We start from the raw sequence: 11,202 nt of genomic DNA on the forward strand, positions 1-11,202 counted from the left end.
CTTGGGCCATGGCTGGTCCAAAACGGTTTTCAGATCCCAGCGGCGTTCGGGAGACCAAGATACACTGCCCTGGAAGCCCGTGGCAGAGGAGAGTTTCGGAGCAAAGACTCTGATCGGACTCTGATTGTTCCAGGAGTGTAAGATGCCGCAGCCCGAGGGGGTACCGTCCAGGGCTTCGGTCCACCCCGATGCTTCCCTTTGGCCGAAGCAGGTGCCCAAATGCCCTGTGCTCAAGAGAGGGACAGCCTGTGCGGTGGGCAGCTGCCTTTTCGATCCTTCCTTCCTTGCAGCCACGCTTGCCGAGTGCCTGGCCCACCTGGTGCTTTACAGAGCGGTGAAGAATGGAGGAGATGGTTCCCTGCCCCAAGGCGTCTGCAGTTGAAAGGGAAGATGATCTCTGTCTGCACAGTCTGTATTGCTGCTGAGCGAGGGGCGTTGGCGAATGGCAGCTGCTCCCTCCCTCCCTCCTCCCATATATTTAAATAAAATTTCGTATTGATCAAAGCAATTTATCTGCTCAGAACTAAGCAAAAAGAAAGTGTTAACCAAGGGTAAATGGGTGGTGGAGAAGAGAAGGGAGGAGCGATGTGGTTTATTTATTTGAGTTCTAAACTACCCAATAGCCAAAGCACTTTGGGTGGTTTATAGAAATTCCCAAATGGACTATGCTCCAATTAAAAAAAATTAAACTTTTCCATAGCACAGAATTAAAAAACCAAACAAACAGTTTTTCAGTGGTTAGCAGCTCAAAGAGTAATTAGCATGGAACAGACCTGTTTAAAACACGGATGCTTCAGCAAGGGGTGAATAATCTTAGGCATCCTTAGCTGTCTTAACCTGGCACTGAAAGGGTGAGAGAGTTGGCGTCAGGTGGGCCTCCGTGGGGAAGTAGTTCCGCAGTGGAGGGGCTTCCACTGAAAAGCCCCCCCCCCCTTATTTGCTGTCTGCTGAGCTGCTCTTGGATGTGGTGCTCTGGGGAGATTCCCCTTCCAGAATTTGATTGCAGAGAAAAAATGAACGGTGTTCACAGCTTTGTGTCTCAAAGGAAGCACTTTTGGGTGGCGGTGCAAAGTGAGGCAGAGAAGATTGTGAGTGCGGGGGGGGTGCAGAAAGAGGGGTGAAGGGGTGGCAGAGAGGAGAGATCAGGGGATTGGCATGGAAATAAAGGGGGCAGGAAGTTTGCCTGGCATGGGATATTTTGTGGGGTGGGGCACACTTCCGCGATGGGGCTTTGTGCTTTGCATGGCATGCGGAAAACCCCAAATTTTACCTCTGGCATCTCCAGGAAGGTATGAGAAGGCCCCCATCCAGTGCCCCCGGGAGCCATTGCTGCTGCCAGACTGTGTGGAGAGCACTGAGCTGAATGATTCTCTAGGCTGACTCCATGGCAGGGGGCCCCCTGTGTTCCAATTCTGCCAGAACCATGAGGACTGGAATCTTCATTTTAAGGAAGGGCATAGCTCAGTGGTGCAGCCCTTGCTTTGTATCAAGAAGACTATCAGTAGCTCCTTGCTTGGATGTCTGCCTTCAGTAGCTGACGAATTATGCCTACGTACACCAGCTGCTGGGGAACATGTGCAGGAGACTGCTGTGGCACTCATGCCCTGCTCCTGGGTTTCCCATAGTCACATATTCGCTCTGTGAATATAACGTTGAACGAAACAGCACTTGCATCTGACCAAGCAGAACTCAATTCTTACGTTCCGAGGAGCAGACTGGCCTTCCCCAGCCTCCCAGATCCCGGAATGGCCAGCCAGCCCGGTCCCGGAAGGTGCCGGGTTAGGGAAGGGCGGGCCAGCCTGGATGGACTAAGAGCCCTCCTTGGTTGCCTTGGCATCCCCCAGGCATGGCAGCCATCGCTTGCTGAATGGCTACCAGGTTTCACCGGGCGGGTTTCCAAATCCATGCCAGGCTGCTGCCAGGCCCCCGAACCTAGCCGGTGAGGCTTTTTGGCTCCCTAAGGTATCTGGGTGGGCTGTTTCTTTGCATCTGCCTTTGGACAGCAGGACTGAGCCTCCAACCTGTTCTTCAGAGCAGGGCTAGGGCAAGAAAAGCGATTTCCGTCCTCTTCAAGACAGTCTCGGTTCTCCTGTATCTGGACCTGGCTAAGCCATAAGCAGGAGCTTTCCTGTCTGGCGAGGAGGCTGGCCTACCTTGCAGGGGTACACTTAGCATTGCTGAGAGAGCGTTGAACCTTCAGGGTCCTTGGTCTCAACCCAGACCGCCTGTCCATTGGAAGCTTTATGGAAGCAGTCTTGGAGACGTGCTTGCAAATTTTAAAAAAAGCACTGTGGCGATTGTGCCACACGGTGGCAGTGTTGCCATATGTTTCTGGCCCCAGTTGGCTGGCTTTGGACTTGAGCTTTAATCAGTGGTCTCTGTTTAAGGCCACTCTCCCATTTTATCCGGGCCTCCTGGAGCGGCCCTGGACCTTGAGGGCTTCCAAGGGGACCAGGTGGGTTCAGACCTGGAATTCTGCATCCTGCCCCTCCACCTGGAAGAATCCTATGTTAAAGGGAAGGGGGGGAAGTGAACTGTTCCGTCACTGTAAGTGATATTTATAAACTTAACCCAGATTTCTGCCCTTGAGAGGAGAATGCTTAGCTTTCTTCCACAAAGGATTCAGCTTTGGGATGGGAGGAGAGAAGCTGAGCTGGGGGGCAGGTCAGGATGGGCCCAGTTGTGACTCTCCAGATTATTGGCATACAACTCCCATCTGCCCCAACCAGCCCAACCAATGGCAAGGGATGTTGGAAGTTCCAGGCCAAAACTTCTAGAGGGCCACAATTCATAGGAAAGGGGCAGAAATTAATTGATTTGACCTTGTAATATAAGCTTACCTACGTTTTGGATTTTCAAGCCACAGATGTCTTTTGAAACTCTCACTTCAACCTGCCTAGAAGTGAATGGGTTTCAGTGAAATCAGACAGATACGCTGTCTTTGGAGATGCATGACTTTGAGAATCAAGCCTGAACATACCTGCATAGCCCTGCCCTTCATTTGCATAGCAGGGGCCCCAGTTCCATGCCTTGCTTACAATGAGGTGAAAATGAAGCTTCGGCCGTGAAGTCCATCTGTCTGTACTTATCTCTCTGTCTCTCTATTATGACGAATGCGGACATAGACAAGAAGCTGTGAAGAGCAGCTTCCTGCTTTCCCCTAAGGTGCTCTTTGGACATTCTCTGTGAATCTATTTCAAGTTCTTTTTTTTTCTTTTCAATGGCCACACTAATTATATTGATAGTAGTTTGCAGTACATCTAAAGACACACATCTTGTAGATTCCTGCAAAATCATTCTTGTCTTGGTGTGTGTGTTTTGTGAGTGTTTCCTTTTTCAGTTATGGTTTTGAAGATGTGCAGTGCAGCCAAAATAAAGGCCCAAAATGCATCATCGTAAGACTGCTAGAGAAACAAAGAAACCCACTTGTGCTCGTTTACAGGCCGTGACCAAGAGTGGAAGAGCCTTCCCCAACTTGGTGCCTTCCAGACACATTGAGACTGCAACACCCAGAATCCCCAGTCCATGACCCCACCGAATGGGAATTCTGGGAGCTCTGGCCCAAGCGCCCCCGAAGGCCACCAGGTTGGGGAGGACTGAGCTAGAGGGAAATGGCCGAAGCAGAGGCACGGGATGCGCTGGAAGAATGCGAGTTGCGTTCCAGCCGTAACGGCATCTTTTTCTCTTTCTCTTGCAGTACGATTACAGCTTCAGGACGGAGCACAGTGCCGCGGCCAGACTGCCTCCAAGCCCCACTCGGAGTCAGCAGCTACCCCCATCCTGAAGCCCCCGGCTTTTGCAGACCACACACGTGTACTACTGAGAGGGGAGCCCTTTCCCCTCCCCAACACGTAACTTTCTCCCTACCTCCCCTTGCCCCGAGAAGCAGTGTTACTTGAACCCTTACCAGCAACAGTGACAATGGTCTCTCTTCCACTGTCTCTAACGAATCGCCACTTTTCGTACAGTGTAACTGGATAGAATCACTTTCTCTTTTTTATGTGTGTTGTTTTGGAGAGTTTGGACTTTGTTCCCCCTTTTGACAAGAGCCCAAACTCCTCTGGGGTTACGCCACGCTCGATCAAGTTCACACGGACCAGGATGGAAGCGTTTGTCCCTCACCTTTTAAATTTTTTCATTTCTTAACAGCCAGGTTTGCCAACAGTCTCTAAAATCCGATGAAGGTGGCTTCATTGCAACATGTTGCCCTTCTAAGATGGACCGTGGCGTTCGACACGGATTCAACGTGCAACCGTTTGGCTTGGAAATGAGGTCAAAATGCCAACCCATGTCTTAGACCCTGTGTGGGTAAATGCATCTCCAAGTAACCATAGATCATCTTCCCTATACTTGTACTCTTGGGGAATGATGGAGTTGTCCAGGTTGTGCAGAGATGAAAACCTATACGTCATGCATTCAGTTGGCCACTCTCCTCCTGCAATGGTTTCACTCTGCACTGGCTTATTACAGCGAGAGAAAACAGCGAATAATGTCACCTTTTCCACCATCGAAATCACAGAACCATCGTTTGTGGGTGAAATCAGTTTTAACCTTTTGAGGTTTGGACTTGCTTTGGACTCAAGAAGTCTGGAATTGCACTTGCTTTGATCCACGTGCCAAGCACCACTAGTTAAGTGATTTCATCCAAAGATGGCTGCATTGAATAGCCAGTTTCCACAACTATATTTTGGGAACTTCCCAAAAGCACTTCCCCTTTCAGTAAAGACTCTGTCCAGACATGGGCCTAGAAGCCCAGGAGATGTTGCATGTTGGTCTGTTGGAATTCGAACTATACCGTAATCCTAGGAAGATGCCCTGTGTTCTTCTGCTCAGAAATCCTTGAACGCGGTAGAAACAGAGAAACAGAGCGAGTCAGAAGGGGTCTCCCAGGCCATCTAGTCTGACCTCCAGCACCAGCCGGCTCTGCTCATGACATGCCCACCATGTGGACGTCCAGCCTGTCCTTGAACACCTGCACCGATGGGGCCTCAACGACCTCTCGTGGAAGCCCATTCCACACCCTCGAGGTCCTGACTGTCAGGAAGTGCTTCCTGGCATCCAAATTGAACCTTGGCTCCCTGAGCTTTGCTCCATTGGAGCGCGTCCTGCCTTCCTCTGCAGGGGAGAACAGGCCTCTGCCCACCTCCGTGTGTCACCCCCTCACATACCTGCATGTCACCAACAGATCCCCTCTGAGTCTCCTCTTCTCCAGGCTGAAGAGACCCAGTTCCCTCAGTCTCGCCTCATACGGCATCCCCTGCAAACCGGCCACCAACCTTGTGGCCCTTCGCTGCACTGACTCCAACCTGGCTATATCCTTCCTGTAATGAGGGGCCCAAAACTGAGCACAGTACTCCAGTTGCGGGCGCACCAGAGTCGTGTAGAGTGGTAGTAATACCTCTCTTGATCTAGAAGCCACACTTCTGGCTAATTACACTTCTGGTAATTAAGAAAGAGCCAATAGGAATTTGTTCCTTATGGGGATTGGCTCCTCAGTCTTTGGGTCCCACCTCACCTTGGCTGCCTAAGGTGAGAGCAACCTCTCCATGTGTGAAGAAGGCACTAGAAGACATCACTTCTCAATGAAGCTGGTTCCGTTTTGCCAATCCGAGAGCAACGTTAACCTTCGGCCTCTCGCATGCTCATGAAGGGCACCTCCAACCGCTTCTTTCAAGCCCCAAGAGCATGATTTGGTGGAGTCTGTTCTGGAAATTTTAAGTTATTTTGGAATGTCTGTGTGATCTCTTGTGCTGCTCCTTTGGTAGGAGAACAAAGGCTACGTTACGGCAGCAAAGAGGGATGAGGTTATGGATCTTTCGTATTTCTTCCCTTGCAAAAGCAAAGTGGAAAAGGTTCAGCTGTGTACCGTGTAAATACTGATTGTCCGTAACTGTACTAAACATGCATTGATGTGTCTCTGAAAAGGTCTCTGATATTGAAGGCTGTTTTGGGCACCACTTCCTTCTCAGTGGTGGGCTCTGAACAAGGGGGAGGGTCTGTGTCCTGCTCCCCTGCTCCCCTCAACCCCTGCCCCAAATTAAGCACTGCATTTTGCAAGAAGGCAAAGCACAATTTCTGGAAGGGGCAGCAGAATCCAGCCAGAAGCATCACTCCGACTACTGCAGCTCAGACAAGGGTCGGGGCTCGGTCAGCCGCTGGGACCATCAGTGCGTCTCTAAAGCTGCCCTTCCGCAATCCAGACAGTCTGTGCCACCCGCTTCCAGGGATTGACTGGAGAGCATCCCAGGACAAAGAAGTGCCTTGCCCTGGTCCTAGTTGTGGCTCTGATGGGAAGGGGCCGCAGCTCAGTGGAGGAGCCCATGGTTTTCATGGAGAATGCCCCGTGTTCGGTATCTGGGATCTCCCCGGAAAAGGAGCCGGTGATGGGATGCTGGAGAGCTGTGGCCAGTATGGGGCTAGATGGGGTGCGGGAGGGTAGATGCCTTCCCACAAAGGGCAGAGAAAATCGCAAGCATGCTCGGAGAATTCCTGTTCTCCCAGGTCCTGGTTTCCTTCCTGACCTTGTCCTTTGGTCTTTGCTGCTGTCTTTATATATAGATATTCCTTTTGATTGAAGTGTTAAAATTGGCAGTTGTGTGTTCACCGGCAACTGGCAGAGGGGGAAATGCAAGCAAACTGCGTACCGCATTTGGGATCTGCTGCATCGGAAGCTGTTGTCTGCCGCTGGCATATTCCTGGATTTTGGCTTAAGTAGTTGTGCTGCTTCTTTCCATGAGTGCCTGAGTGGGTGCAAGAGGAGGGCTGTGCTCCAATGTGGCCTCAGTCAGATTCTCATGGTGAAATGCCAGGGCTGTTTTCATGCACGGGCTTTGCTGGCTCCTGATCTGGTGGTGGCCGAGCTTTCATCTCGCCCCCACCTGCAAGCAGCTGCCTTGAGCAGCAGGTTCCCTGCTCATGTCTCAGATTCATCGGTATGGACTGTGTTTCCTGGAGATTTGGATGCACTGGTGTGTACATCCACTTGCTGGGTTAAATGGAGGGTATATGCCTTTTGCTCTGATGGGCGCACCATTGCCTTTCCGGTTTGCATTTCTTGGTTTCGCCTGTTCGTTGTGACAAGTCGCCCCATGCCTCCTCGCTGTTTGTGAATGAATAACCAGTATTCAGTAGAGGATCTGGAAATGGCCCACTAGGCTTTGGCAGGTTTTGAGCTGAGCTAGTGGCATCCAGATGTTCCAGGTTCTGGCTGAGCTAGTGGCATCCAGATGTTCCAGACGACAGTGTTCCTGGCTGCGACTCTGTTGACTGATAGGAGCTGAGATCCAAAACATCTGCAGAGCTCCAGCTTGGTGTAAAATTTGGGGTCATGTTGATGGTGCTGGCTTGAAAAGGGCTGGGACAAATTCATGGAGGAGGAAGCTAGCCGTGGCTGCCCGTCTTGCAGGCCGTGGGCTTGCCCCGTGATCAGGGATGGCGTGAGTGTGCACCGGCTTGGGCTGGCGGCGGTCTTGCACCCATCCTGCCGCAGGGAGTCTGTGGATGGGCAGTTTGCCACCACATGGGTGGCCCATCGGTCTTGCCCCGCATGGCTTTTCTTTTGCCTCTGCTCTCTTGGCAACTCTGCTTCGAAAGAAGGTCTCATCCCGTTCAGGGGAGCTTACTCCCTAAGCGGACATCCTTCCGGCTCAGTCCTACACGTCTCTGCTCAGCGGTAGGCTCGCCAGGGCTTCCGCAGGGCTAGTCCCAAATGCACGTATGTAAGGTTGCAGCTTTAGCCTGCTTGAATTCTCTGCACTGAGCTAACGGACAAGACTGAAGCTTATCTCTGGAACGGTCGCATCCCTTCCTTGTTCCCAGCAGCATTTGGACGGCTCTCGTTTTGGTTCCTGTTACATTGCTTGAGCTGCCCTTTTCTTTTACTCGTAAAGGGGGCAGCCTGTTCGATATTGCTAGACTACACCTCCCATTGCCCCTGGCCCTTTGCCATGCTGATGGGATTTGGAATCCCATAAGATCTAGAGGGGACACCACATTCCAACCTCTGTTTTAAAGAAACCTAGAAAAACTCTAAAAGGGCCAGATTGCTGGGTGCTGTTCTTCGTTTATCCATTTGCTTGCCTTTCTTGGTTCTGTGTGCTGTATTCCTGGAAATGAGAGGAGTCAAATTGATATTGGCTGTCCAAGCACTGGAAGGATGCCCTCGGCTTTGAAGAATTCCACATCTATTTCCGAGAGGGCAAAAAAGAGCCACCCAGCAGCATTAATTAATCCAGAATCTAACTATATCCAGGAGCCCTTCCCAACTCCATAGTGCCTAAGCAAGGGGGTTCCTTTCTCCAGCACATGGGGATCCTCAGTGGGGGCTTTCGCAGCCATCTGTGACGAGACCCACATAATGAGGGTCCTGCAAGATACAGGATTGCCTTCAAGATTTGTTGTTGCTTCTAGAAACGGAGCACCTCTTTGGGGATACTTGGAAGGCGCGTGTGTGTGTGTGTGTGTGTGTGTCGAACCCATTCCTTGGGCCAGGTTGTCTCATGGGAGCCAACTGTGTGGGTAAACTGATGGTAGAGGCTTGCGTACTGGTTCCTCCTGCTTGTTGCCCCAGTTGGGGAAACCTTACCTTTCAACGCCGAGGGTGCAAAATCAACATTTAAAATCTAGACAACTCAAAGGGGAGGCTTAGCTAGAACACACACACACCCCCTCAAAGGGGAGGCTTAGCTAGACACACACACACACCCTCAAAGGGGAGGCTTAGCTAAACACACACACACACCCTCAAAGGGGAGGCTTAGCTAAACACACACACACACCCAGTGTGGACAGCGCAACAACTGGGGCACTTCCATGCATCCAGCGACCTTGAAGCTGCCCGTCCAGAATCTCTGCTTTCTGGGCAGCCACTGCAGACTCCAGGTGGGCACTGCAGACGGTCTCCCCCCCCCCCAAAAAAAAAAAATCGAGCCAATGCTGGCATTCCGAAGAGTGAGAATGTTTGGGAAAGCCCCCTCCAGGGATGGGAAAGTTCATGTTCCCTTTCCTGTCCCCATAACAGCCTTTGCAGCATTTTGAATGCAGCGTCTCGAGTCCTTTCTGAACCTGGCTGATGTCCCACAGAGGCAGCTTTTGGGACAGGGAAAAGCACACAACCTGCGCTTAGTGTGTTGCATGTGAAAGTCGCACGTGTGCTGGTTTTGCTGTGCACACACACACCGGACTGGGTCACTCCCACACACTCAACTTGTCGCTCTCTGAAAGCGCCTCCTGCTTGTTTTTCCAGCAACCAGCATTAGAGGAGGCAATGGCTGGATTCAGACGGGCTGAGCGCGGGTTCTTGCCTTGTCTGAACCCAGCCAGGATAACAAACCATGGCTTGTTCACATGAACAACCTACAGTTCGCAATGCACCAGCAAACCATGGGTTCTCTGAACAGGTTAACTAGCCATGGCGTGTTCATGCAGCTGGGTTCAGACAATCTAATAACCTACAAGAACACCTCACAGGTCAATGGCAACTCTCACTCAGTCCATATTCAACCCATGTTGCGGTTTGTCCGAATGCTGTCAAAAGATCGGTCCTTTCAACCCCAGGCACTGTGACTGCATGGTGGCTGATGCTTCCCTTCCTGCAGTCATGGCTGGAAAAAGGGTGCCTGCTCTTGTGGAAATAGCTCATGACCATCTCTGTGGGAGCTTTTCCTTCCCACAGTGGGACGCAGCTGTAGCATCCCACCCAAGTGCGTCCAACGACATGAACTTGGCAGATCAAAGCAGATCCAGCCTTATCGTAGTTCCAATCACACTTACACCCACTGAATGCAATTTCAGTTTGAGGACGGTGGGAAGTAGCCTTCTGTTCAGGATTCACTTTACAGCTGTGTATTTTCCTTTCAAATCATGCCTGCGTTTTGCCTGAGGTGAAGGCACATTCCAAGTGATGTAATGTGAAATGCATTGGTGAAGGTTACCCTTCTGAGCCGTCGGATCTCAAAAATAAATGCTTTTGTGATTTAGCTGGGAAATCGTGGCTTGTGTTTTGATAGTGCGTGTGTGTCTTCTCTTTTGTTCAGATGCTATGCATTTTTTATAATGGGACATTGAAAGTGGATTAACTTGTTCATTAATCCTATTAATATTACCCTTTCATATTTATTTTTGATTGCCTTCCTTGCATTTTACAAAGGGAAGTGTGTGTCTGAGGATTTAGTCTGTATTCTTAATATAATTTGTCAAATAAAAGTTTTAACCTGCTCTTGGGTTCATTCCTTTAAAAACAAAATACAATTCAGTACAATAAAAGCTGTTTTGCTGCTATTTAAATCTGAACCAGGTTATCTCATATTATTTGTAAAACAGATCAAATAAGTGGGTGGGTTTAATCAACACTTCTGTTGGGGAATTGCCAGTTCAAATCCTTCTCCAGATCAAAAATTTCCAGTGTGTGGAAAGCTAACACTCCAGGGAAAAGATGCCTTCTCCTTGAGCTGCTGGTTTTCTGCTTACACGGGTAGTCGCTGAGACATGTAATTCCTCAATCTGCATTTTAAACTAACAAAATTTGGCTAGGAGCCCACCCGTTGCCTCTTCCACAAATATGAACAGATGCTTTGCCTCATGTCTCTTTACAGCCTGGGAAGAACTTGCAGAAAGCATTCAAACATCTGTGCACTTGGAAAGTTAGTTCACCAAGAAGTAGGCTAGGCTGGACCTCTTCATCTAGAGGCACTCAGTTTCCACATGCCATCTCCTTGGAGGGGAGCAGTCAGACGTAAAGTTTGGCCCCTCGCAGGTTTGAGTGCACCCCATCCTGGTCATCAGTTCACTTCAAAGCTGCACGTTCCACCCAACGCGCTGCTGGTTTGGTTTCACCTTGCAAGAGAACATGATTTTTCTCAGTACGTGCATGGAGAAAGGAGACCTCCACTGCAGAACACTCTCTCCTAAGGTTCTGTGCTTCTGGACGGACGTTGCTGTTTCCTTGCTCTTCTGGCAGCAAGTGAGCGAATTATGCCAGTCAAGGCAAGGGGCTTGTTTTTCCACAATTCCCTAGCAGTGACGACCTGGAGGAGGAGCAAAAATGGGGCAGCCCCCACCCCAGCAAAGCCCCCGCTTACCGCAGCCTTTCCAGGGTCGCTCTGGAGCCAACTCCACATCGCCTGCTCTTGCAGAAGAGACTTAAAAACAGTTTGGAGAAGGGGGCTGGAAGAGCCTGTGGGGGTCAGCCCCACCCTCTCACCA

The 11,202-nt window shown here is 50.5% G+C and overlaps 1 protein-coding gene across 2 annotated transcripts in view; it reads left to right on the forward strand.

Moving 5' to 3' along the window:
* MVB12B (multivesicular body subunit 12B) overlaps nt 1-4,971 on the forward strand; it is an 83,720-nt gene extending 78,749 nt beyond the window's left edge. For both annotated transcript variants that reach the window (XM_044439868.1, XM_044439870.1), the window contains one exon: nt 3,698-4,971. In XM_044439868.1, the coding sequence (XP_044295803.1) occupies nt 3,698-3,784 (87 nt within the window). In that variant the 3' untranslated portion in view covers nt 3,785-4,971. The remainder of the gene's footprint in view (nt 1-3,697) is intronic.
* The last annotated feature ends 6,231 nt before the right edge of the window (nt 4,972-11,202 follow it).

This window comes from Varanus komodoensis, unplaced genomic scaffold, assembly GCF_004798865.1.
Source record: "Varanus komodoensis strain SLA01 unplaced genomic scaffold, ASM479886v1 scaffold36, whole genome shotgun sequence".
Taxonomy (NCBI): Eukaryota; Metazoa; Chordata; class Lepidosauria; order Squamata; family Varanidae; genus Varanus; species Varanus komodoensis.